Source organism: Ascidiella aspersa, chromosome 2, assembly GCF_963924565.1.
Source record: "Ascidiella aspersa chromosome 2, kaAscAspe10.2, whole genome shotgun sequence".
Taxonomy (NCBI): domain Eukaryota; kingdom Metazoa; phylum Chordata; class Ascidiacea; order Phlebobranchia; family Ascidiidae; genus Ascidiella; species Ascidiella aspersa.
The window spans coordinates 32654002-32680629 of NC_139448.1; the positions used below are offsets into that span (position 1 = coordinate 32654002).

The window sequence follows — 26628 nt, forward strand, 5'->3', positions numbered from 1 at the left end:
GGTTCAATGAAACATGCACACACAAAGTGTGCTAACAACTGAGATCTAGTCCTTCTGAAGCTGCTTTTTGACCAACGATTACGTCTTACGTATCATATATTAGTACACCGAAAGCCATTGCAGCATCATCGAATCTGTCGATCAATGATGCAACCAAAAGGCAGACTAAAAAACAACTAGCCTGCAGTGAGGTTCGAACTACGACCTCCGGTCAATCCGGGACAGTGGCTCTACCAACTGAGCTACACAGGCGCAGAGAGGAGCGAGTCGAGAAACAACCATACGCCAATGCTTGCTTAATCGGTTAGTACAAGCAACTTCATATTGAAGGGGATCCACAGTACCATATCATTTATTTAATGAAACATGCACACAAAGTGTGTTAACAACTAAGATCTAGCCCTTCGGAAGCTGCTTTTTGACCAACGATTACGGCTTATGTATAATTAGCACAACGAAAGCCATTGCAGACTCATCGAATCTGTTGATGTATGATGCAAGCAGGGCAGACTAGAAAAACAACTAGCCTGCAGTGAGGTTCGAACTCACGACCTCCAATCAATCCGGGACCTTGGCTCTACCAACTGAGCTACACAGGCTCAGAGAGCAGCGAGTCAAGAAACCACCATCCGCCTTACTAAATTTGCAGGTTTTTTAAATGTTACCTTTTTTTGTTTCCTTAGACGGACCAGCATTGTAAAAAGGACATTTGAAATGACCTAAATCAAGTCGTTTGTAAAACAACTTAAGTTAAAGTCAAGTATATTTTGCAAAAAAAACACCAAGCCCAGTCTCTTTGTCAGTTGCTCTAGTCAAGTCCCAGTCAAGCCATCGTACAGCAAGTTAATGACATAATATTGAAACGGCCAACTATTAAAATTAATGAAATCATACGATTACAAACAATGACTCAAAAACAAAAACGAAAAATGTAGCGAGCAAAATGTTTTTGCAACATTGAGATAAATAATAACATTTTATAAAACTTGTTTAATGAAAATACTTAATCTCAACCCAAGTAATGTAAGTGATTTATTGACCTAAGTCAATGTTAAGTCATTTTGATCACAAGCCTTATGTCAAGTCAGGTCATATGTAAACAGGGACTTGAGTGCAAAGTGCATTGAAGTCAGGTAATTACTTAAGCCATTGCAACACTGTCGAAAATATCGTACATTAACTAAATAATACAGAAAACATGGTTTAGATTGATGTTATTCTTTACATATCTGACCTACGCCTTTTCGGAAAACAATAGAGATTCTTGACTTATTACATTCAAAGTGTTAATTCCACTTATCCTAACACTCACTGCAAGTATAGCTTCACCCATTTTTTCAATTGAAAAGTGTTACAAACTGACTTTCGTATTGCCAAATCGATTTTCCATTGTACAGAATCCCCTTAAAATATCAAAACCTGCAGAAAAATAAAGGCTCGCCCTAACAAAGCAACACATTTATTTGCCTTTCTTTTAATAAGTTACCGAGTGTATAGTGGGGTTTAAATATTTACAGCATGTGTAGCATATATCTACGTCGAAGTTTCGCAAAGTGGATAAAATTCTGCCAGTAGGCATGTAAACGTTTTGGCACCTTAGAAATACAGCTAATATGTTATATCAATTCCGTGCTTACTTGAAAAGGTAATCTTTCGGTCGTCGCTCATAACTTATAATTATAATTGGTTGTTTTAAATTGCATTAATGCTTCCTAAATATTGTTTTCGGATGACTGAAGTCAATTGAACTTTAAGGTTTAGACTTGTTACAGTCTTCTTTTAAATTTATGTTTAAATTTATGTCAAACTATATTTTTTAGCTCTCCTTTACAGATTAAACTACGTTCTCATTTCTTAAATAAAGACATGTTTTCGCAAAAATCGTATTAGTGTATGTGGAAAGTTCCCAAAACGAAAAACATTGGCTAAAACAGTTACCCTAATTACGCAGTACACCTTTGTACTAAAATGCGTTTTAAACAATCATTATACTCTGACATAAAAGAACATTAAAAAAACATGAGAAAGGCGATGGTTGAAAAAACATTCAAAGAACATTAAAAAAACATGAGAAAGGCGATGTGACGTTGGATCTAAATATCTATATTTTGTCTTGGCAGTATACTACACAACTAAAACACTCGTAGGATACAAACATTGGGACACACCCTTAACTAGTACCTCAAACACTTGAAAGTTAAGCCTTTAGGCTACAATCGATAAAACTCAAAGCCCCAAAATGCAAATAGGCATGCAGGGCACTACGCTTCCTTTTTTCAAGTTAGAAGCCTGCATTTCACATTAACGATAATCAAGGTTCTGTTGCACTCAAAAAAGAGGACCTTAAGAAATTTTTCAGTAAAATGATCGTAGCTAAACATTGACCAGAATCGATCTTCACCAAATTGGATCACTTTTCAAAACATAGACCTATAGGTCCCCTAAAGCAGTGCCCTTGAATACCTCTAAGAACTTATAAACAAACTCGTCTACCCCACAAAAAGAAATAGGGCATAAAAAAAATTATACGTCACAAAGTTGCGTCATACCGTGAAGCCTTGGTAGCCTTAAAAACTTGCTGCTTTTGGTCCAACCTACGAAACAAACTTTGAGTCTATAAAATACATCGAGGTACAGATAACGTGAAAACAACTTGCGTGTATTTTGTTAATATTTTATTTAGCGGTGGACAGTGACAGTTTTCATACAAGGTAAAACGACACAACAGCCACCAAAAATATCAGTGAATGCCAAATCTGTTATAAAAGTTGAGGGATTTCTTCTAAAATTTATGAATATTTATTTGTTACCATATAGGGAGATTTTTATATTTCGGAAAACTAAGTTTAACAGAATAACTATTTTCGTTTCAAATTTCTTCAAAATAAGTCATTCGAAAATAGTTAAATTTAGTTTAATGTTTTCCCCAATGTTGGTCTAATTCTAATTAGGAAAAAAAACTGGCAAAGTTTGTAGCAATTTGTACCTATATTTGATAAAAAAAATAATTTGGCAGTTAGTATTTGTTCTAACTGTGATTCACTAAAACTTAGATTCAACTTGCTGTCATACGAATTCACTTTAATCGCATTTGAAGTGCGCAGCCGATACAAATTTATTGCAAGATGACGTTGTAATACGAGCGAGCGCGTATAAAGTGTAAAGCTGTAAAAAAAACGTATGACACGAAAAATTGCAAGTGCGCTGTACGACACTGTACAAGAGGAACAAGTCTAGTTGTTAAAGATGGGTGAACAATGTTGTGTAGTAACAATTCGAATGTGTATCAAAAAAGGAAAATAGTGCGTAATTCGGAACTAGGGATGTTCAATAATATCGGATCGGGGCCGATACCCGATACAAAGCGGTTGTATCGTTACTCGACCGATACTAGGGTGGTATTGCTGCCGATCCGATATAAAATTAATGCAAGAATTTTAGGTCATGAATTTCGATTCAACGCAGTGATTTCTGCCCTGAAAGGAAAAAGTACTTAGTACATATAGCAACATGATAAAGCTAAACTTTTTAGCGCTTAGGCAAATTCGGCCTTCTAACCTGGAAAAATAATATTTGAACGGTTCAATTTCATCTATATTTTGCTTGTTTGAGACTAGTAATGACGTCATTTGGTATCGGATCGGTTCGCAATACGTTTAGTCCCAAATATCGGTTATCGGTATCGGAACAAAATGTATCGGACATCCCCATTGGAAATTATACCAGAAGTTTTTAAAACGATCTACAGGCGAAAATGTAAAAATGGTTGAAACAAATTGGAAATTATAAAAAAACTTTACGTAATTTCGACAACGAAGCGGTATACTGTGCACAAACACAATTTTAACTTAGTACATAATATCAAACACTGGAACCCAAAGCAATATGGATTGTATCACATAAGTTATACTAAAAAACCGTGCGTCCCAATTTGTTATATATGCTATTTCATGTGAGGGCTGTGTTTAAATAACGGAATCGCAGGATTTTTACTAACACCAAAGTGTATTAACCAATGAGAAACATGCATGCGGATGTCAGCTCGGTTACTCTTTACGACCCATGCGAAAAAAAAATCTGTACAAAATTGAGTTTGAATATACTGTTGCTGCTAGCCATTGTTTCAGTTGTAAAATATTTCGTCCGGCCAAAAACATTTTGTCGGAAGAACAATTTTACACTTAAAAATTGAGTTTGTGGCAAAAATCCGAGACGTACGTGATTCTAACGCCAACGCGCTATAACTTAAATGGAAACGCACTTAGTTATATACGAAACTGCAAGGACGCTATGGCCGGGATGACCTTTGTAAAGCGATGAGCACTTTGTATAGTCGAGTACGAAGTTTGGCAACGGAGCTAGATGAACGGAGACATCGGCAAAGTTTTTGCGACAAGCAAAATAAATAGAAAGGACGCGATAAAACGCAGATTTGAACGCCGTGGAAGGCTGTTCATTTAAACAAAATAAGGAAAGCGCAGAAAATGTCAAGGATTTAAACGGAACACGGCGAATTGCATCAGACGAAGTAAAAACACGTTTTGTAAAGAAAGTAACGCAAAACTGTAATTTACCTATACTATCCAAAATTCAGAACCTTCGTCAAATAACATAAATATTAGAAAAGAAATACCGAAAGTGCAGAAGAAGTAATGCTTGGTCTGCCATAGCCACGAACAGCAAAAAAAATCTGTAAGTGTCAAAATTCGCGGCGAGCCTAGACAAAAGTAAAAACTTGCGATTTGCTGTGTCTTTTTGTAAGTCGAACTTTGCATGGCGTAAAGTGCAAACCGATTGAGGCACCAGCCAAAGTAACTATAGTGGTCAACTTTCTTGTAAAACTGTCGTTTAGCTCTTCAGCATCGTCTAGCGGAAGCGAAATCCTTGAAAAATCGATTTTTACACGACGTCTTCGCCTCTGTTGTTTCCGTTGTTTAGCAGCGCCGTTTCACTCATGTCATGGTTTCCGGCCATCTTCGTTTCTGATCCGTTGGTCCTGCAACAAAAGCCAATTAAATCGTTGTTTATAAGCTTATAGAATGTTTGTAAATGAAACGTAGAATACACTGTCTTTATAAATTTCACAGCCATAGTTTTGATGACTTCAATACGTAAAAAATGACTTTAAAATACTCTTCGAATGGCTTTTATAAGTTTGTATGTGTTTTTATTTTTTACAAGTGTTTTTTGTAATTACCTGTTACATATTTACTGTGTTAAGTAAGTGTCCCAACTGAGTTCAATATGTAAGCGTATAAAACTAACTTCAGTGTGTAAGTTTTACAAATTACCTTCGATATATCTTTTGAATTTCTCTATCTGACTCCATAAAAATAGTGTTACTAATTTAATTTAATAAACACACGAAAATTTCAAAAAATATCTTCAGTTAAGTGTCCACAGATCTTAAAATGTGAGCTTTTCAGACTTTTAATATGTAGGTGTCAAAAACTTAGAACATCACCTGTAAGTTTTGCAAAATGACTTTAAAATATGGGTGCCATAAACAGACCTTATACGTAAATCATACAAACTTTTTTCTTTCTATTTTGTTTTTAAAAATCACAAGTGTAACAAACTTTTTTTAATTGGTAAGTGACAAAAAAACGACTTTACTACTCAGTAGGGAATGGCCGATACATTTTATTCCGATATCGATACTCCGATATTTTGGTCGAAACGTATTGCGATCCAATCCAATACGAAATGACGTAATTACTATTTTTAAAACCACCAAATTGGCAAAAGTGAAAGATTACCAAAAAAACGGTAAAAACACTCATTTTTCAAATTTAATTCGTCCAAAACCAAATTTAATTTGTCCAAAACGTAAATTTGCTAACCGATTTTTTTTAAATTACCTTCAACATTATTATCGCTGAAATCCTTGTATTAGTTTGATATCGAATCTACACCGATACCGCCTTAGTATCGGACGAGTACCGATAATAACTCTTGACATCGGTTATCAGCTCCGATCCAATATTACCGGACCTCCCTACTAATCACTGTCACAAAGGGACTTTAAATTTTTTCAAAAGCACTGTCAACAAAAAATAAGTCTAAGAACTTACCAATCAAAGTCACAAACCGAATGTATTTCACCAAACTGTCAACAAAAATCTAAGAACTTACTCTGGTTTCTTCTTATCTTCAATGAAGGGCAGTTCATCGTTGTCACTTTTTCTTCTGTAGAGGCAACGCGTGAACAGGGCCAGGATGAAAAACTCAACAGCCTGTAATGACGTAGGTAGTGACGTATTAGTGACGAAAAGTAACAAAGCACGTGATGATAAATAACACGCCTAACCAAATACATTCGTTCGGATGTTCAATCATACACTTACGTAAATTGCGAAAGATCGATAATCTAAGAATACAATTTTGTTATCCGGTTGAATATACTAAAAATTGTTAATATACGAACTAACCCTACATTGGACACATTGGCTTTAAAACGTAAATGTTAAACAATATTTCACGATGGTTTTTGAAAACAATTTTTGCCCTCTGAAAATAGAGCAGAGATTCTTAGCGTTTCATTAGCTATCCGTGGGCACTCAAAAAGTTATGCCTTTCTGCTCATGTGTTAGCAAATTGCATCACGAAATGTCACAAGAAAGAGTATATGACAGGGGTTGGCAACCTTTTACTAGTCGCCAGCCTGGCCCGAACCCAGAAAGGCTCCGGAGGGTCGTAAAATGTTTTAATACTATTGTCAAAACGGGTAGTTTTAGGAAGTAACTCAAATAAGAGATGAACGTACGATTATAAACTACATCTTTTGGCACTTTAAATTTATACTTTTTTGCACTCAAAATATACTCAGCGTATTACGACTTACCGTGATTTGGTAGTTTGCCACTACTTGCCGTGCGCGCACAGTGTATGGAAGGGCGCAAGGAATGTAACAGAACCTCATCACGAAAGGCTGAACGTTGGCGATCAACAACACCAACTGGGGGGACAAAAAAGCTGTATAAGATTAAAGCGCATAACCCTATAGATCACTGTTTTTAGGCAGGAGAAAAGTTTCAATTTTGAGGTAACATGTAGTGCGGTTAGTTAGTAACTATAATGGCCATTGCTTAATCAGTTAAGTAAACGACTTGACTTAAGTGCACTTAATTCACTGTTTTCAAATGACTTGATTTGACTTAGGTCTTTTGGACAAATGACTTAGGTTGAAATAAGGTGTTTGCAGCTTGCAAAAACCGTAAAGTGCGAGCCATAACAGCGAACAGGTAAAAAAAACAGCGACTTTAGCAGCCACCGGCAGTCTCAGAACTGGGGAAATACACTCATATTCAGAGAAAAACTAAGTTTTGGACATTTTTTGACTAAAGGCCTAAAACTACAATTAAACCAGCTTGCAAAAACCACAAAGTTTAAGTCCACGCCATAAGAGCAGACAAGTCAAATAAAAAACAACGACTTCTAAGTCGCTACCGGTAGTCGTAGAACGGGGAAATACACTTATATTTAAAAGAAAAACTAAGTTTTGGACATTTTTTGACTAAAGGCCTAAAACTGCAAGTAAACCAGCTTGCAAAAACCACAAAGTTCAACGTCCACGCCATTACAGCGAAAACAGCGGCTTTAGCGGTCGCAGAGCGGGGGGATTTACCTGAAAGGTGAAGAACTTCCCAGTGACTCGGAACTGAGAGATATAGTCTCCGGATGCCCGTCGGAAGATCACCAGAGCCCACATCCCACTAATCATTGTGATGATGAGTAAGGCTTGGTAGAGCATCTGAAAAAAACATGAAAACATACGGTCAATATCAATGTAAAGCGGTTGGTGCATTGTTTGGTGGTTGTGACATAATAAAGGTATTAGGCGACACCAAACAGGCGTTTATATAGTACAGGGATTCTTAAACTGGGGTCCATGATCCTCTTTGGGGTACGTGAATTAGTTTTAGGTGGTCCATAAAGCCTTATATGAAATATTAGTGTATATTTAACAAGTAGGCCTAATAAAGAAAGGAGTTGAATTAAAAATAAAACGTTTGTGCACTGAATACATATTTAGACGCCATTGCGCTTTCACATTTTTTGGACCGGAAACAGCAGATTTTTGAAGTCTATTGGCATTGTGACATAAATTTATATGACGTCATCTCTAAATTTATTGCCTGCATTGGTCTACGTGAAGCAAAAATATGTTTTAATGGTCTACGGTAAAAAAGATTAAGAGTCTTGATATAGCAGAACAGCGACATGGACAAGCGATCAGTGTCTATACTGTACTACTTGGGTTTCCCAAACTTTTTTTTGTCGCAGACCCCATCAATTTTTTTTTTTGATTCGCGTGGCTCAGATTCGCCCAGAAATTATTCGGGGCAAATGACGTCATAAGACGATCAGACTTGCTGTTTTCGGTCGAACTCATGTGCGAATACGTAACGGAAGTCCGGTCTAAATACATTCAAGGTAAGTCCAAATGTATTTATTTTCTTTTGGAAAAATCAATACATTTTAATTTATACACTAAAAGTTGGATTAAACCTTCATGTAACCTTTATGTACCCCAAAACTAGTCTACGTACCCCCTAGGAGTACGCGGCCCCTGTTTAAGAACCCCTCCTCTAAAAAATGGACTTTAAGCGATGCTGTAGGAGTGTAGGGCAGTATATGTGCCGATAATACCAAAAGAATGTGGCTATTTTAGCCACCGCATGCGATCAACCGCAACGTAGAAATAAAATACTCGCAAATGGGGAAAATAAAGTAAGTATTTCAAATCTCTATCCGTATACGTGAGATCCATAACGATACAACAAATATATGTTTCGCCTTCGATATATAGGCATCTTATACTCGTTTATATTCAGTATAAAAAAACCATCACTGCGAAAACTATATAAAAAAATAAACCTATTTTTCAAACTTAAAGGATGAAAATGTGGACTGTTGAATAACAAAGTTGACTACCTTTAGTGCAAAAAGGCGTGCTTCTTTTGGTTAAAATTCATCTAAATCTGGGATATATTCAAACAGGGCAAGTGCGTAAAAAGCAAAACAAGTTGTCCAACGACATTACCACTTAATATCGTAGTCTATTGTTGTTAAACTTCTATTCATCATGACAAGCCAAAAAAAAACTCGAGACAAGTTTGTTCAAGTCTGGCGGCGACAAAACACGAAAGACACCACAAAAAGTGACGTCACATACCCCTGGTATCGGCACGGTGCCGTCGGGTTCGATGACCCCTTGGAAGAAAAGTACGATGGGTCGGATGAACGCCGCTTGAAAAGTGACGTACCAAAGAATCGTGAACGATTTCCTGAAACATAAAGGGTAAATGGGTTTACTATGCACGGATCTGTAATGTAGCTTGGTAATAAATTGCAAAGCCAAAAAGGTCGAGTAGATCGACGTCATCTTGGTTAAGACGTTAACTGAAGACGATACAAGCTCGTATCGAAACGTCTTAATCAAGATGATGTCGATCTACTCGAACTTTTTGGCTTTGCAATTTATTAAAAAGGGTAATCAATTTAAAACTCCTGATTAAGCCCACTGATTTCGGTAAACCTTTACGAAGACATAATGTGTTCTATCACATACATGCCGTTATCGTTGGTCCGCACGACCCCAGAGGGACTTGATCACAAAATATACATTGTGATTCTCAACCTTTTATGGCTTACGGCACCCCGACTGGAATTTCGTTGATTATTTTACTGAAATGTCACTATAAATGGAACTGGAACAACACAATCAACTTAAAACATGTATGAAAATGTCATTTGATATCATGGTCTATGATCGTACACAAATAGTTGTATTAAGAAGCTTACTAATTGAGCAAAAATCAGATTCCTGAAAATTCTCAAATACCTATCGGGACCCTTGAGCATTAGTAATGGCACACCAGGGCGCCGCGGCACCCCGCTTGAGAATCAATGGTGTATATCGACTTTCAGTTGCTTGGTAAAAGGGGTAAATATTGTTTAAACTCTTAATAATTTCGGAATACCCACGTTCGAATCATAGTTTAATTAGTCGGTCCTCGTTTTTTTCTAAAGGACCGGTTTATCAGTCGTTTCCTATAACACGAAATAATTAGAAACATACTCACATTCTTTTTTTTTATATTGACTGGTTTACCAATTGTTACCTGTAACATTATTTAGCTGAAAACATACCAACAGGTTGTTTTTTTTTAATTAAAAACACTTGGCGCGCACGTTAACCACTTCCAAACGAAAGCATACGCAAACAAAGTGAGCATAAAAACAGCGTATTTAAAAACAATACCGAGCCATTTCTAAACTCAGGTAGAAGCAAACAAGCTGTTGCATGAAACAAAATAAACAAATCTATGACAAAAAGTGGGATTTTTAAAAAAGTCTCCATGCCTGACTGTCGCCAGCCTGGACGTCGGAATTTCGCACAGTCGCCTAAACCAGGGATAACAGGCCAAACGTGAGCTGGTTACTTAATAAATAACTCGCTAAAACGTGCAAGTCTGTCTGTCGCTATCAATCTCCAGAGCCCAGCTATAGGAGTTTATTATCTCAGATGCACGACTTGAGGTTGTTTACACTGCTGGAGTTAAATTCTCCAGCAGTTGTTAACCGTACATAGCGCTGTAAAATCCTTGTAAATCTGCCCGACCAAAAATGTTGTTTACAAGTTCCAAGTAAAACAGTAAGGTTGTTGACAAACTTCGGCACTAAACCTTCTGAATAGAACTTTAATTTGTTTTCAATGTCAAACAGATATTCGTTGGAAACTCCAAGAAAAGGCTGTGAAACAGATTAAAACCAAAGGTCGTTTACAAACTTTGACGTAAAAAAAGATTATTTACAAGCGATAAAATATGTTATTTATAACCCAATAAACGCTGTTATTGCTTCTAAGCAAAGCTTTACGGCAATATGAATTATTCTTATTTGAAAGTTCCAAACTTCCAAATCAAAATATGATGTCTATAATTAAGTCCACTTCAAGTTATTTGCGTAAAAAAATAATCTGTTGAAATTACTGAACCCTTTACCAGAAATATTTAGCAAACCACTAGTCGAAAAAGAAACATAAAGGAATAAAATCGTCAAAAACACCTAACTTGGACAATGGGCTTTTCAAAGTCTAGCCAAGTCAGGCAAACAACTCGACAGCTATGAACAAGTTTCTACGAGCAAAAACAACAACAAAAGAACGAACAATGAACGCTCACCTTGTCATTTTAATAGTAGGAAGGCAGAAGCATAAACAGCACAGGGGCCCGGTTCTTATTTGGAAGCGTCGTCCGTCGAACCTCCGAAGCAGTTGAGTGATTCCGCCAAAGTAGTTGACCATCAGCACCAAAAGAGCGTGAAGACCGAATCCAAAGTAGCTGTCGGGCGAAAATGAAAACCTTTATTATACATAGCCTACTAATCTTCAATGAAACATGCACAGTGCACGCACATAAGTGTGTTAACAACTGTGATCTAGCCCATCCGAAGCACATTTCTGGCAAGCATTTGTTGGTTGTTTCGCGACTCGCTCCTCTCTGAGCTCGTGTAGCTCAGTTAGTAAGTCGACGGTCCCGGTATGACCGGCGGTCGTAAGCTCAAAACTCACTGCAGGCTAGTTTTTTTTCTAGCCTACCCTATACTTGCATTATTGATCGACAGATTCTGCAAGCATGCGATGGCTTTCGGTATACATACTAATCTTGTTTGATTTTTGTCTAATTCAATTGAAAACAGGTGACACTGTTGACAGTTTGTATTTCACTGTTGGCGAGCTTTCGCACAACCGTGCTTTCATCAGGTTTAGAGTGAAAATTCTACAGTACCACTTGTTGTCAGTCTTTATACTGTGGTTTTTCAATTTTTAATGTTGCATTTTTTAATAACCGCAGTTTAAAAAGTAACAAGTAATTTTAGGCAATCTATTGGCGTAATAATAGTTTGCATTCAGTTTTCTATTAAACCAGGGGTTCTTAACCAGGGGAATTCCTTCTAAATTTCCCTTTTTTTCTTTTTTTCCTAAAGGGGGAATCTAGAAGTTTTAAGAGTGGTATTTGAGATTTGACCAAATAAAACATATTTTAGTTGGGGATGGCATATGCATGCATATGACTTTTGATGCAAGTTATGAGGGGAGCCCAATTAAAAGTTTAAACATCGCAGGTCTTTTTTGCTAACGACAAAAAAATTGACTGAAGCGCACAGTTATTTGTTATTAAGTCACAATGCGCTTTGTATGCCCTTGGTTATTTACTGCTGCTGCATATATAATTTAAAAAAAAATATATTTCAGCAAGTACATTGGTGATAATAATTTGGAACTAATAGAGCGGCTAAAAGCTTGTAATTTTAAAGGGTTAATACTTTCTTCCTATCGGCAAATTTATTTTCTTAGGGTGAATTGATTTTTTAATAGCGGTTTGAAGGGTCAACGGGATAAAAAAAGGTTGAAAGTAACTGTGCCAAACATTTAGCTATTGAAAAAGCTGATGTTTTTCCTAAATGCCAATTACCGCTCAAATCACTGTGACTGTAAGAAGGAACAACGTCTACGGCTAACAACGCCCTAAAACTCCATTTCTCTTTCCATATGATGCCATTAGTGAAACAAATACACTGGCGGTTATACGCGTAAAAAGGGAACCCTTTACTTAACTCGTTAAAAGCCTTTTTTTTCGTTCAAGGGGCACAATAGATTCGCCTTATAACTTGTCATTGTGATGTATGCGAAAAAACCTTTAGGGAAAATGTGCAGTGCGCACACAAAACGCAAAAGAGGGGGGCATATTTGCATGGCGCACAATCGCAATTGTTCACGTAACAGTGCAATTGTTCACGTAACTCGTCGGATATTACAGAGAGCGTTTTAAGTGTCATAAAAGGATTTTACGGGCTGCGAAAGGTCAACGAACCGCGAACAGAAATCGTAAAAAACGTCACAATTTTTTAAAAGCATTTCGCGGTGAAAATTATTATCTAGGGCAGGGGTCGGCAACCTACGGCCCGTCGGGTATCCGGTTCGCGACCTCTTTTACAAACAGGACACAAGGCCATGCCCCATGTTTTGAACTATTTTAACTAAATGCAATAGAATTCCCTGGGCAAATCTTTTTGACTTTAGAGTATATTTGCGTTTTAAAAGAGTCTTTTTTTAGACCAAAGGCGACCAAATTTAAACAAAACAAACGCAAATTTGTTGCTACCTTTTTTAGTATATTTAGACTTATTTTCAGTTACATGGAAGATTTAGGTCCGTATTAAGATTTATTATGTTAAACTGCTTAAAAGCCACCTTTTATTATGAAAATTGTTAGTGGAGATGTATTATCGCCCGTCGCAAACTTACTGAGTTTGGTTTGGCCTGTGACTAAAAAAATATGGCCGACCCCTGATCTAATGCAACAAAGCAATCGCCAACTTTGTAGCGGTTCAACAAATCTAAGCACTTTTGACGCATCAATAAAAGGTCAACGAACTCAAAAAGACGCCCTGATACGATAGAAGAGTTCAGCCTGAGTGGTGACTGTTTTCGCACTCAAAACATAGCTCTGTGACGGAACAATCGAAGCAATAACAACAGTTCAAATTGCGCCGGTTTAAAAAATTTAAATTCAAAAGCCCAGTTTCTTTTGCTTTAAGTTAATATAGAGTTCGAAAACAAAAACTCAGCACTCGACTAATTAAGGACAGTGTCGCGCATTTTTTGTTTGGGTTGTCGGGTTTTTTTATTGCGTCATTTAACAACTATTTATTATTAAAATGCAAAGTGTTTTTCTGTCAAAAGATAAATTTGCTGCTTTGTCGAGTTGTTTGAGGTTGTTAAATTTTAATGGAAACCTTTAATTCCAACAGGTGGTTCTAACGACTGATCGATCATTGTATGTTTGCACAAATGGTGGGTTTAAAACAACCTTGAGCTAGATACTTTATAACTTTAAGAATGGAAAGGCTTATAAGAAAAACGTCAGTTTTCGAATTTGCATTAATGTGAGAACAATAGCATGTTCAAACTATAATGGCGGGTATATAATTTCAAAAAAATATTATTAAAAATATTAAAAAAAACAACACTATCGCTATAAATTAGCTACACTTTTTTATGTAAAATTGAGATTTTACCTAAATTGAGTACAAGTAGCTAGATCCGTTGGGTATTTAACATTTTTTTAACATTTCCAATATAACCTAATTTAATATTCCAAGTAGCGCTAACTTGAATCCGAGTCTCATTTAAACAAGCTGAATTACACTTCCAGGTATTCAGGTCCGGGTATAGACCAGGGTCGTGATTTTATGGCTACTTTTAGGCAAGGTTGCCGAAAGTCCCAGAAATGACGCACAGCTTAAGCCGCAGAAGGGGCAACGACCTCGCACACATACATACACACACGTAAGCACGCACAAACGGCACAAAAATCAAGGAAAATAACTCACCACGAGGTGACGAAGTCGATCATGATGTTGCCGCCGGGAAAAAAGCAACCGACCACCGATGACACTGCAAACACGGGCGGGATTCCGGCCTTTGAAGCAAAAGCGATAACCCGGGTCATTACGGCACAATAAAGGCTCGCAAATTGGGCCGTAAAGCGGGCGTTATACCCGGTTTACGGCTTCGCTATACGGAATAGAAGGGGCACGGGATAACTTTTAATGGCGCCTTTTTTGAAGCGCTAAGTCAAAAAACCCTTAACGACAATGCGACTGAAATTTTGCCCGGTCGCTTTCCGGGAACGCGTCGTGCATTTCGATTGGATTTTGAAAGTAAACAAATGTTGCGGGTTCGGGCGCGGCGACATTTGAAGTCGGCTTTGATTTCACCTGGGCCATTGTTTTAGGTACGAGGCGTAAGTATGACGATGATTGCCGTACGTTGACCCCCCAAGTAAGGTATTATTTTGTAATCGCCTACGCACAATCAAATGCTTTCATATTCCCGCTCGCTTTAAAAAAAGTCGGTGGCCTATGATTTAAAATTTAACTATTTCCGGGAAAACTTAAAAACAAAATTAAAAAAATAGCAACTGACTTGGTTAGAATTGACTAACGCACTTCTAGGTAGACGAAAATTGCTATGATTTTACAAAACAATAATCTAATTTCGGAAAAGCTTGGTCAGATTGTAAACGGATTGGCTGTGACGCAAAACGCTCAGGGTTTTCAATTTTATGATCACCCAAAAACGTTCAAAGTTTTTGTTTACTTTGTTTAGTTCAGAATTTCTTAACCGTTTATCCAAACCTCTTACAGGTGGGACGTGGAATAAGAATCGGAGATATAACATTTGCGAATGTATACTTTAATAATTTAAATTATGTAATAAAATTATTTTTTTGCACTAGAAAAGCGGCATTAAAAAATCGGTTTCCTTACGTAGGTGCTTTAATAACTTAAATGACCGCCTTTAGTCACTGTTTTTTTTAAATGACGTGACTTGACGTCAGTATTTTAACCAAAATGACCTAACTTGACTTAAGTCTTGTAAAATTACTTGACATGCACTTGAGTCATTGTGCCAAATACCTTCTGTTTTTAATAAAAATTTATACCAATTTTTGCCAGTTTTGATATGTCCATGACATTTTATGTCCAAAATGACTTGTTCAAACACTGCTAAAAGGGTTCAATAACTGACTCCTGTTTAAAAGAACAAATATTACTCTAAAAAAAAACTCTTACCTGTAGAATGCTCAGCCTTCGTCGAAACGAGTTCTTTAAGTTCGCTTTGAGGAAGAAGACCTCTTCAATGAAGAGCGCCACCACGACGCTCGCCATTACAATGAGAATCGCGTGCAGTACAATGGCCATTGTGTCGAACGCTGCAAAAACAAACAAAGGGCTTGACTAGTGATGCATAATACAATCGGATCGGAGCCTATACCTGATGCCTAGTGGTAGTATCGGTACTTGTCCGATACTAGGACGATCCGATATCAAACTAGTATTGGAATTCTACCCGTGATTTGCCGTGATACGCAGCAGTTTATCAAAAACAGTAGGATTACAACTAAAGGTAACTCAATTTTTGAAATCTAAAGTAAAGTTTGGTCTGATAACCAAAAAAATAAAAACTTTTTAATTTGACCTTTTTTGGTTGTTTGAGCGTAGTAATGACGTCATTTGGTATCGGATCATATCGCGCTTCTTTTTGTCCAATATATCGAAAATCAGTATCGGAATAAAAAGTCCAGTATCGGGCATCCTTGGGCGTGACTACAGATATGTCCGATACTGATAACTTTACACAAAACGATACTTTTACACAAAACCTGGCGCGATCCGATTCCCACACAGGTCATTGCTATGCTCACAAAAGTAAAGTCATTAATTTCAGATTATTACGGCGATTTTTTTTTATAAAATTCGGAAATTTGGTTACCTTCTGTTGTTAACCACTTTTGTTCAGATAAATTCACCTTTCAAGGTGGAATGGTTGGGTTTGATCGCAAACCATGGCAAAAGTTTGAAATAGTTTGGTTTAAACGGCATTGATATCACTCCAGCACCGCAATTAAAAAAATGAACTAGACGGAATTAAGTTGGCTGAAAAAGTTTTTGCTTCGATCACTAACTTTAAACGGTGTAAATTATGCATATCTTTGTCCGCTAAAAAGCAAAAGGAAGTATAGTGCTGTACACCTATTTGCATGAAACAGTGATTTTAATCTATTGGTAATTACTTTAAAATGGTGAAAATTTGGCAAATTTTTGTTAAATGGTTTTGACACCAATATGACACGCCATGCTTGACCACACATTAAAAAAAAATTGAATTTACTTTTACATCTATAAAGACAACATCGCATCCAATAAGTGCTTCAAACCTAAATGTTATGCAATTCCTTCTAGCATTAACAAGACTTTGTTTGAAACGCGAATCACTGCTCTGCATTTGAGTACTCTAGAGTCTAGACCAGTGCCCCGCAACCGGTTTGCCGCGAGACCATGCCAGGTGGCCACGACGTTCCCGGAGTTGTTTTACTTGCGTTTTGAAGGGTACTTTTTAATAAGCAATCAGTCGAATGAACGCGACTTAACGTATTTTGATCTTCGGCAAAAATCCACGTGTAATTTTTTAAACGTTTCATAATTTTTTAAACTTTTGTGAAACCTATGTTACCTTCTATTACCGCAATTTAAATATCAACATAATTTTTAACTGACTCAACTACCAGGAACTACTAGGAGTAAAAACATACAAAAAATGTTTTCAAACTCCACACCTAAGTGAAAAGGGAGATTAACCATACGCTCAAAACCGATAAAGTATCATTGTAAATGTATTATTGACATTATGTGATTGTATAACCAATTAGTCTGGGTTGAGAAAAATGATTTAGGCAAAAAAGTACAAAGCGCTAAGGTCAGGTTTAACTTTCCGAATGCTGTTAAAAGCCCCCTTTTTCGAATGCTGATAAAAGCAGCCGCAAAATCAAAAGACAAAGAAATGCAAAACGTTAAACTTTCGCCTTTCGGAGCGTTTCGTCACAAATCGTTCCTTTTTCTATCGGCTTATATTTTCTATTGTCCATCGACATACATGCCGTAAAGGTATGCCGCCAACTTATTTAGCTTTGTTGGTGTGTCGCACGAAAAAGGGTGGAAAAGAACTGGTCTAGACTGTTATCGCGAGTTCGTTGTTTTTCTAAAGACAGAGTGCGACCGGAAAAACAGGTTATCGGATAAAAAGTAAGCGCGTATAAAGGTAAGTGCGTATAAAGGTAAGTGCGTATAAAGGTAAGTGCGTATAAAGGTCGCTCGACCAGCTTATATGCGGTTCTTTTTTTGCGTCGGATTTCGACGAACTTGGCGGGTTCAAGCAAACTCGAAGCAACTCCCTTTTATTACAAGGCCTTTAATTTATGTAACTTCTTGCCAGGTCTTTGGCACAGTTTTGCTTTAGTACCAGTTCGCGTGACCCAATCTGGCTTACCAGACAAAAGCGCGACGAAAGAAGGAAATGAGCGTATATGGTCATAACACGCGGCCGTTTTGTACAGTTCTGTGCTGTTTTACCCGAATTTTTAACTGTTTTATAACTTCAGTTCGGTGCGAAAATCTCAAGAAACATGCAGGGCGGCAAAATTGATTTGGGTCGGTTATCATTCGTTTAAACAGTAAAACAAGTGTTGTTTTAAATTTATACAGGGATTTTTTCCCACTTTTAAAGTCGGTTGATTTAGATTCGAATCGTATCAATGTTGAGAATACACTTATAATGAGAAATCCCATGTTTCTTTTAATATTATGTCTTGTACGTCTGTTTTTACCGCGGTGCAAAAAATGGCACGGAAATAGGCCGGCGAGACAAAACACATTTCTTTAGTCGATTTAGAAGCGGTAACTGTTAACCCAGTGGCTCTCAACCGGGGTGCCGCGGCGCCCTGATGTTCCATTTCTAATGCCCAAGGATGCCGATAGGGATTTGAGAATTTTTAGGAATTAATTTTTGCTCAATTGTTAGGCTTCTTGATACAACTATTTGTGTACGATTAGAGATGATATTATATTAAATGACATTTTCCTACATGTTTTAAGTTGATTGTGTTGTTCCAGTTCCATTTGTAGTGAAACTTCAGTAAAATAATCAACGAAAATTCCAGTCGGGGTGCCGAAAATATATGGGGGGGGGGGGGGGGTGCCGTAAGCCATAAAATGTCGAGAATCACTGTGTACACATTATGGCAAGTATACCGTTTTCCAATTGACTTTGTGAAAAGCGATTTAAATGTTTCCAAATTTCATGTCAATAGTCATTGGAGCGTCTAGCTGTGCGACCAGCCGTAAAGTAGTTTAAACGCAAGTAGAAGGTTTCGCCTGAGCTTACACGGCAGGTTTTGGCGGGGAAAACCCAAAACTGCAGCGCGCCACGGAAGTCAAAGTTATTGAGTTCGCCATTGAACTAACGAAGGATGAGTTTTGCCCGTTCGAAATTCTGTGCCATTGTGACAGAACAAAGAAAGGTTTTCGAACGATAACATTTCTTCGATACAAAAAGGCCTCAGAGCTGTGGTATGACCAAACAATAAACCAGATTTTTAAACGACATTGTTTATTGTGTTTGTTTTATGAAGTATACAAATGCATTATTACTAAACAATAGAAGAGCTTCTTGAACAAAAATATTTTGTTTTCTGGTTTTATCGAGCCTACAAATGCGCTATTGACGAAAATTGATGGCGTTCAAAATCTACTCTTTGTTTTAGCTTTTTACGAAGAGTACCACCCTCCATTACCAAACAATGGATCATATTTTAAACAACATTTTACAATTTTGTTGTATGCAACCTACAGAGCATAACAGGCCTGGTTTACTTGGTTTTGCTTCATAGCTCCGGCTTAGGCTTAAATAATTCCTTATCGCCAACTTAAACAGGTAAAAAGGCAAAGTACCACTCGCAGAAAATTAAAGCCAGTTTACTACGCTGCTGAAAAGATAAAGTTCTGCCCGATAATTCTGGGAAATCTTTGGCAGTAAAGCATTGTGACTTACTTTGCACTATTTGCCTTGCAGTGGGCATAGGGTCGTTCAAACATCTGTGTTTGTATTGAGCCTTGGCGGCGGCCAATGCGTCGAATTCTGTGGCCGTGTCGTATTCGTACCCCGTGTTGTTTCCCTGCAGAAAACGGAGATAAGTTTATCGGAAATACATATAAGCACGTACTATATGATTTACGCTAACTGAAAATTAGTCGACTTTTTTGCAGGATAAGGTTACAACTTGAAGTTCTGCCTGTTTAACATACCAAAATACACGTGAATTTGTACATTTCAAGTAAAAAAATATACAGAAAGATCTCTCGGGATGTTTTTGTAATAGGTGCAGCTATGTGATCCTACCAAAATATGCTAAATAAAATATATACACCCAGCAAGACATTTTAAAACGGGTCTTTTGAGCCGTATTGTCACTGCCATAGCCCTCCCATAGCCCTATTGTCACGTACGCCTAACAATCAGCAGTCATGACTGTTTCACCCTGGGTTTTAAGTGCCCTCATGAAACATAGGTAGAACACTATACAGTTAAAAATAAAATTGGAATAGCGTAAATAAACAATGGGTTGTATTCGAGTATCCTTACAAAAATTCCTGCCGGTACTTTTAGAGCGTACTTAAAACTTGACGAGCCTAATATTTCCTAATATCAGTGGCCGTAGCTGTAAGTTTATATAAGCTTAAAAGCGACCGTCCCGCCTAGCCAAAACACCTCGGGTGGCAAAAGGTAAAAATTAACGGGGCGGGTTAACGTTTAACTCGAATTCCACTGCCCATGAGAGTCGCCGAGCTTAGATAGTGAAACCCAAATTTCGAACCGGACTTGACAGAATGCTTTGGGTGTCACACAAAGGTACTGGAATGCAAGCTCGCTTGAAACAAACGTTACTTTAAGCAGTTTACTTAGCCACCCCAAATCATCAGGTTCTATTTTTTTATGACATTTTTTTTGTTTTAAAAGTATACAGTAGTTACACAAAGTGGGCAACGACTAAAAAAACTCTTTTTAGGGTAAACAGCAAACTTAAGTCTGGAAGTGAAAGCGTTCTGAAAGAATGGGGCGAATTAGATCAGTCTAAATTTAGCCCTCGCTTAAAACCAAGTATTTGTGATTCAGAAAAATTTTAAGCGGGAAAAGTGAAAAACACAAAGTGAATGGTTAAACGGGGACTAGGGATGTTCAAAGAGGTGCGTTAATAAAACCACTACCACATTTTAAGTGATCTTTAAAACATAGATAAGACCCTAAATTGACCGGGTGCATTCAAATGCCATGTCTTATTTAAGTTATGCATCTTATGTAGAGCTAGATGGGCCACAAAGCGCCCATTTAAGTGAACATTTGACCTCCGAAAAATGCCGCATTTGTTCGGTTCGGTTACTAAGCCGCTAAAAGGGAGAACGAAATCGTTTTCTCTGTTCGCTTGCTTTACGACTTTTCCTGTATATACCTAAACTTAGCGCGATGCGAGGCCAAGTTAAAATGGTAAAAAAGTACTGTTCTAACCTACGTTATCTGCTTCAACGCTAAGGCATAGTGTAATATCGCTACATCTAAATCGACATTAACGGCTTAAATAGAAATCAACTAAGCGTTAAAAACCAAACCCTGGTCTAATGTTAGTCAAACGTTTAGCGCACGATCTGACTCAAACTCTTTCTGCGTTCTCCAGTATAGGCCTATATATAGCCTATAATTGTCTGGAACCACAAAAAAGAACAAAGCACACTGTAATAAATGAAACCATATGCCGGGTGAACAATTAACACCTACCGTCGTATTCAACGTCGACATAGTCGAGTTTTCGTCATCGTAGTTCATAAAGTAGTCGAAAAAATCCATATCGGTCGTTGCTGTTTCTGCTGCTGCAGTTTTCAGTAGAAATTCAGCTGTTTAAGAGTAAGTCTCGGTGCTTCGCAGTTCACGCCAGCTTTAACAGGACAACGGCGTAACGCCGGCCATTTAAGTCGCCTGGAATTCCAGTAAGGCCGAGCGTTAGAAGAAAGGCAGCGCGCCGTACTGTTACGTCACTGTGTTTGAACAATGACTGCGCGGGCGTACGGGGCGAAACTTTCGAGGTGTGTTTGCCTGTCAGACCCAAGTGCTATAGGCTTCATGGATAACGCGCCCGTTGTACTTAGATAAGGCGGATGGCAGTGACCCGGTTTTACACAGCGCCTCGTCGTATGAAACTGATAAGGAAGCGACACTACACGGTTTTTCATATGTTTTAAAACACTGGTCGCAGGAAACTTCGCAAATGGGTAGGAAGTAATACCGGGAAGGGATAGCGACATTACAGAATTCCGATACAGTCACATGACACCATCCCACAGGGAATGACTGACCTGCGGCCTGTAAACAGATCAATGGGGCCTATCGCGCTCTCCCAAACGGTAAGCTAGGGTTGCCACTTTAGGCAAATATTGAGTTATAATTATAACAATGTGCGATACATTGTGTGCTGGCTAGCTCTTAATTAGGTTTTCCAACTGTCACGATAACCAGTATAACAACCTTGGACAGCACTCAAGATACAGTTCTATATTAATATGGGTTATGTTTTAGCACCAAATTTCGAGGCATGTCTCAAAAATTGGAACAAAAATTACCCCCGGAATACGTGCTAACGTTCCACATTAATTTAATTGTTAATTACCGCTAAAATTATGCATGTACAGGACATTCAAAGTAGCACCATACCTTAATAAATCTTCACTGCTCAAACGAATACATAATTAGTTTTACGGTTTAACAAAACAACTGATGCGCAAGCTGCAAGTTTACAGGACTCTATCATGGGTCGTCGTCACCTTTTTGCTTGCACTATCGTCCCAACAAAAACAATGGCTGTCTTGAAGAGTTCCACTTACTTGCAATGGGTTTCTAGCGTTAAAAAATTGTTCATCATTTCATATAGTCTTCAAGAAACACTGCAATGGCTTTTAAAGGCAGTATTACGACTATCGACAGGTATTGTTGTAAACAGATCAACACAGAGCAACGCTGCCCCTTTCCTGTGCTCTGTGTTGTCTAACTGGTAACACACGACAGCAGTGCTGCTGTACTAATTACAATACAAACAGTGAACACATACTGATCTGCTGCCTCATTTGTATTGCGCGTAAGGTAGCGGTCTGTAGTGCTGGCCATTTTAGAAAATTTACGGATTAAAGCGGAAATGTAAAAAACTCTTAATGTTTATTAAAACAAAGACTGGCGTTTCTCGTGTCAAAACATCTATGTAAACTAGTGTGACAATAAATCATTTATAAACTGTTTAAGCAAGTTTTAAACAGCTAGTAAGTTATATTTGCCAGAAATAAGGTCTTGAAGGGCTGCTAGCCAAGCCGCGAAACACAAAAAGCTCCACAATGTAGAGCTAACACCAACTTAGCTGCGAAAGTTCATCTCTACAACTGACAAACTCGTCAGTCTAAAATGTCTGTAAGGTTGTTGGCTGCCGTTTGGCACCGCCGATGAGGTCAATGACCTCAAGCAGCGCAGTGGGTAACAATATGAATTGTGAACAACAAAGGCTGCGTTAAGGAGAAGTGAACTAGTAAACAACTAATGACTAGACCAGCGGTTCTCAACCTTTTATGTCTCGTGGCCCCCTTAGAAAGGCCTTTAATCCTCATGACCCCCCTCGATTATAAAAAAAATTAGCTAGAATTTGTGGCGGTATCATTCTTTCTTCGAGAATGCTTTTTATCACGGTGATTTATAAGTTTTAAGGGTCGTAATGACGCATTTAACATCACCAGCAGATTTGCGAATTTTCGACATTGCATAACACGAAACCTTGTTTAAGCTTTCTGTAAAAACGTATTTTCCATAGTAAACATGTAAAAGTATGTGCAATTCAACTATTTTTTGTCCTAAGCTGGCTTTAACACAATTAATTTTACAACAAAATTTATCAATGGAACAACAACAAATATATCTCTACGAGCCAAACTGGTAATATTGTTATTTGACGTTTTGTGAAAAAAATGTTCAACTTGCTTGTATTAGTTTTGCTATCATTCTAACTTGCCGTTTACAAACTATTTAAAATGCTGGTTAAACGTTCCAAAGAAATACGAAGTAAACAAGAAAAACACAAATGTTGGTTGTAACTGACGTAACAATGTTTGGTTATTAGGCGACAGACAAAGAATTGCAAGCTTGAGGTCAACTGTTGCAAAACTTCTCACGAACAGCAGGTAGTAACACGTAAGAAAAAATGCGTTACAATAAAAAAGTAGATTTAAAACTACAAGTTTGAGTTCAACTGAAAAAATTGAAAATAGTGACACGGTTTTGCAATACCACGACATTGCTACAAACTTATGCTCGTGTCCCCCCAATTACAGCTCCGTGGCTTCGCGGCCAAGGGCCACGGTTGAGAAACCCTGGACTAGACAATTAGACTTGTCACCTCAGTGGTTTCCAACCGCGGTGCCATTTTCAATACTCAATCGTACCGATAGGTATTTGGGCATGTTTTATTTCTCGTCTTTCTGTGCGATTAGAGTATATCAAATTATATTTTACAACATGCGTTTTTGTTGTTGTTTGATTTATAGTATCAGTACAACAATCCACTCAACGAAAATCCTACTAGGGTGTCTCAATATTTTTATTATTTCTGGGTGGTGGCAATAAAACGTTGAGAAGTGAGAACCACTAGTGTAACTGTTAATCTTGTTTGAGTTAATTACTGTTTGGTGAGTGCTAACGATTTAAGCAGAGGCTTATAAATAAAAACTTTGCTGGTTTCGCACTACGATCGATTGGTCTTATAAACCGCGTAAGTTCATATTAGCGCCTGACGCGAAAAAGTCGTGTTGTTGTAGCGAAACATGATACTCCAATTTTATATCGTGTATGTTTAACATTCCAGTGTGCTGCATGCCATAATTTTCTGCACACTAACAAGGTCATGCAGTAAAGTTTAGCGCCTATAGACCTAGGTGTGAAAAATTTGTTATAAAAGGGGGTAATACAGCGGTAGGGTTTAACCAGGATTCCTAAAAGTTAAACAGTCCACAGAACCGGTTACTGGTCAACTTTCTCAGGCTACAATTAATTATACCCATGCCACCTTGAAAAAGTGGGTAACTGTCATGTAGATTAAATCCCATTATTGGGGTAATGGTATTGAAATAGTGTGAAATTATATCTAGTTGATTTGCAATTCAATCGTCTTCAGTGGATGGTTGAATAACAGTGGTAAAACGGCTTTTAAAATGTTTAAATCTATTCGTTCAAGTGCTACTTTAACCGGAACTCTTTTGCGTTTCAAATTTCCATATAACCAAAGTCGGTCTAGTTATAGTAGTAGTCAAATTAGGCGGTTGACACTTGGATAAACTTGAACACCAATTTGTCACACAACAAACAGAAAACTACTTGTTTTTCGTTTAGCAAATTTCAACAAAAGCACTCTTTCACAAAATTTAAGTCAAAAAAGGGTGTGTACTTGGTGTAATGTGTACAGGTATTCCAGCCATGTTTGCATTTTTGCGACGTTGCCTACATTGCAAGGAAATTTGTCAGAACATACAGTACAATTATAAAAACTTTTAATGCTAAATCCACGATGAAACGCTATTATGTTTTTTTTAAAGAGACAAAATAAATAAAAAAGGACCTAGTCCTTACCGATGTCAAATAAGACAGGGACTTGAGTCATTTTGCAAACTGGGACATTTGAAATTATTTTAAAACGACTGTTTTACAACACTGCTGTTTTCAAAGCGCTTACGAAAGGCCTAATGACTGGACTTGTAGAAAATATTTAGGTATAGGCTTGTGAAATTGTGTATCTTAAAATGCAAAAGCCTCTGCAAAACAATTTTAACTTCACCAAAATGTTTACACTTAAAGCGTTTTTCTTGCTAATGTTTTGTTAAAAAGTTTGCCTTTTTCACATTTATTGGCAAATTTTAATCTAATCACCTAACTTTCTATGCAGCGACGTGGACTGGGGCTTGACGTTTGTTACAAATGAGTGATCTGACTTGAACTAAAGTGTTCTTGCAAATAACGTGACTAAAACTACTGATTTAAAAACGTCTTGTTTACAACTCTGAATATGGTGACAATTTATCTGCGCTAGGCCTGGATTATCGAGCAAACTGCAGCCCTTTTTGAATAAGGCCTTCAAATCTCATCAGCAAATGCTTAACGTTGCCTAGACTAGTGAAGAATAAACGGAACTCATTGCACATCCGCTCTTGGCACGACCTTTTACCTAAATTAAATCTAAAAAGCTCACAGGATGTTTAACGCGGCGTGCTTGCCTGGTGTTTATTTTGTGTTGGTTTACCAATAGGTCTGCTTTCACTTTCCTAAAAGCTTATCGCATATACGATCGGTTTTGAATAAAAGATTATGGTCACGATAGCGAACGAAACAACGACATCGACACGAATATGAAAACAAGCCATTAAGGGTTTAGAGTTTTTGTAGTTTACAAAGTCATCTCGGCCTTTAATCTAACTTTATAGTTTTCGGAGGCGCTTAAGTTAGACTTAGCCTGATCTTTGCTGAAATACGGTAATACACAATATTTGGCCCTGGTCTAGAATCCTACCACATTTTCGTCCGGGGGTTTATGTTGCCAACAATATTTAGGTTAGAGTTTTGTTAGTTTCGCTGAGTCAAGTATTATTATTATATTTATTCTTACATAGTTATGCCTTACTTGAAATTTACTTTGACAACTCGTTTCGTTAGTATTAAAATAAATGTGGTAGGATTCTAAATCTGCGCCAAATAGTTTGCTGATCTTCCACTTATTTAAAGTCTGGGCGTTAAATCCAGCCAGTTTCTAACTAAACAAAACTTGACTGATTCACGTGTCATACTTTGAACAAAGTCAAATACGAGCTCGGTAACTTAACGCAACTTGCACACAAGCACTGGAATGTTTCCACAGGTTATCTTACACGAATTGCACTGCTTCTCGTTGACTATATTCTGTAAACATCAACACACAACCTAAAAGCGAAAACGTTATAGGCCTAAAGCCTATACAGCAGCCATCCTAGTGTAACGTCATAATCAACACGGTGGATTGAGAAGCGTTGGCACGAATCAGGTGCTAGACCAGTGATTCCCAAACTGTGTGCCGCGGCACACTAGTGTGAGTGATTCTTTAGTGTGCCGCA

The 26628-nt window shown here is 37.6% G+C and overlaps 1 protein-coding gene across 1 annotated transcript; it reads right to left on the bottom strand.

Annotated features, from left to right (window-relative positions):
- Nucleotides 1-3096: 3096 nt before the first annotated feature.
- LOC146164997 (organic solute transporter subunit alpha-like) lies at nt 3097-22436 on the bottom strand. Its single transcript, XM_083381213.1, has 11 exons — nt 22342-22436; nt 21242-21439; nt 19463-19586; nt 15649-15788; nt 14404-14492; nt 11190-11348; nt 9179-9290; nt 7628-7753; nt 6845-6958; nt 6136-6236; nt 3097-4996 (listed from the first exon to the last, which is right to left on the bottom strand). The coding sequence occupies exons 2-11, from the start codon at nt 21308-21310 to the stop codon at nt 4900-4902; spliced, it is 1131 nt and encodes a 376-aa protein (XP_083237339.1). The 5' UTR covers nt 21311-21439; nt 22342-22436; the 3' UTR covers nt 3097-4899.
- Nucleotides 22437-26628: the final 4192 nt, after the last annotated feature.

Bases quoted from the DNA above. Each gene is read 5' to 3' on its own strand.
- LOC146164997 (XM_083381213.1), bottom strand. From the start codon at position 21,310: ATGGATTTTTTCGACTACTTTATGAACTACGATGACGAAAACTCGACT. The intron at 9,291-11,189 runs GTGAGCGTTCAT...TTTATGTTTCAG, and splicing joins CCTACTATTAAAATGACAAG to GAAATCGTTCACGATTCTTT. The intron at 4,997-6,135 runs GTAAGTTCTTAG...CTTTTGTTGCAG, and splicing joins GAAGATAAGAAGAAACCAGA to GACCAACGGATCAGAAACGA.